Source organism: Centruroides sculpturatus, unplaced genomic scaffold (assembly GCF_000671375.1).
Source record: "Centruroides sculpturatus isolate CEXI.00-Female unplaced genomic scaffold, Cexi_2.0 scaffold224, whole genome shotgun sequence".
Lineage (NCBI taxonomy): Eukaryota > Metazoa > Arthropoda > Arachnida > Scorpiones > Buthidae > Centruroides > Centruroides sculpturatus.
In genome coordinates, this window is record NW_019384419.1 from 771,243 (window position 1) to 772,461 (window position 1,219).

Below are 1,219 nucleotides of genomic sequence, written 5' to 3' on the forward strand. Positions count from 1 at the left end.
AAGATAGATCTTTCTTACAATATATAAAAATTATATTATAATTATAAAAACATTAAAAATATTTAATAAAACGTATTAAAATTTATATAACAAAAATTCACTTAAAACTATTTTAAAAAATAATAAAATTTATATTACATTATTCCATTTCGTAATGCATAATAGTGGAAAAAAATAGAAAAAATTCAAGCAGAAACTTTAGTAAACTTCAGATTTCCAATCAGAGAATAGAGGGAGTTTCGGGAGTTACATCCACCATCCAATGCTAGAGAAGGACGAGTATTGGGGATATTCTGTTAGTTGCAGCTCTGAGAAGACGTCAGATGGACGAGGAAATGGCAGGCAACGATACAGATTGGGAAAAGAATATTACAGTAACGGATACTTCCATTATAAATATAGAAGAACAAATCCGTCTGATACTGCTTTATAGTATCATATTTTTATTAGCTATTGTAGGGAATGGACTAGTTATAATAACTTTAGCTATAAATAAGAGAATGAGGACCGTAACAAATGTATTCCTTCTTAATTTAGCAATTAGTGATCTTCTTCTTGGTGTTTTTTGCATGCCATTTACATTAGCGGGTGTGCTGTTAAGAAAATTTATCTTTGGTGAAGTCATGTGTCGACTCATCCCTTATTTACAAGGTATGTTTCTAACATTTATATTATAGAAAATATTTTAATTATAATTACTAATGTAGATTGTAAAATATATTTTAAGTGTTTTTTTTTATTTAAAAAGATGTTTTTATTGTGGTTTATTATTTCAAATGCAATTTAAAAAATTAAATAAATTAGTTGATTCACACGTAAAATCTTGACGATTTATTCTTAAAAGTTTCCTGTATTTTTTGTATTTAATTTTAAATATTTACCAATTTGTGTTCCTTTTAAAATATTTTTATTTGTTATATAAAAAACTTCTTAGATTAATTCCTAAAAATTTATTGATTGTTGTTGAAAATTTAGTCACGTTCTTTCTTAAATATTCGTTTATTTTTCAATAAATTCCATTAATTTACTATTGAAAATGTACTGATTTACTGCTGAAAATATACTGATTTACTGCTGAAAATGTACTGATTTAATGCTTAAAATGTACTGATTTACTGCTGAAAATTTGCTGATTTAATGCTGAAAATGTACTGATTTACTGCTGAAAATGTACTGATTTAATGCTTAAAATGTACTGATTTACTGCTGAAAATTTGCT

The 1,219-nt window shown here is 25.3% G+C and overlaps 1 protein-coding gene across 1 annotated transcript in view; it reads left to right on the plus strand.

The window, feature by feature from the left end:
- Positions 1-228: 228 nt before the first annotated feature.
- LOC111619329 (cholecystokinin receptor-like) overlaps positions 229-1,219 on the plus strand; it is a gene marked incomplete at its 3' end in the record, with an annotated part of 54,158 nt that continues 53,167 nt past the window's right edge. Inside the window, exon 1 of the mRNA XM_023361032.1 lies at positions 229-651. Within this exon, the coding sequence (XP_023216800.1) occupies positions 324-651 (328 nt within the window). The remainder of the gene's footprint in view (positions 652-1,219) is intronic.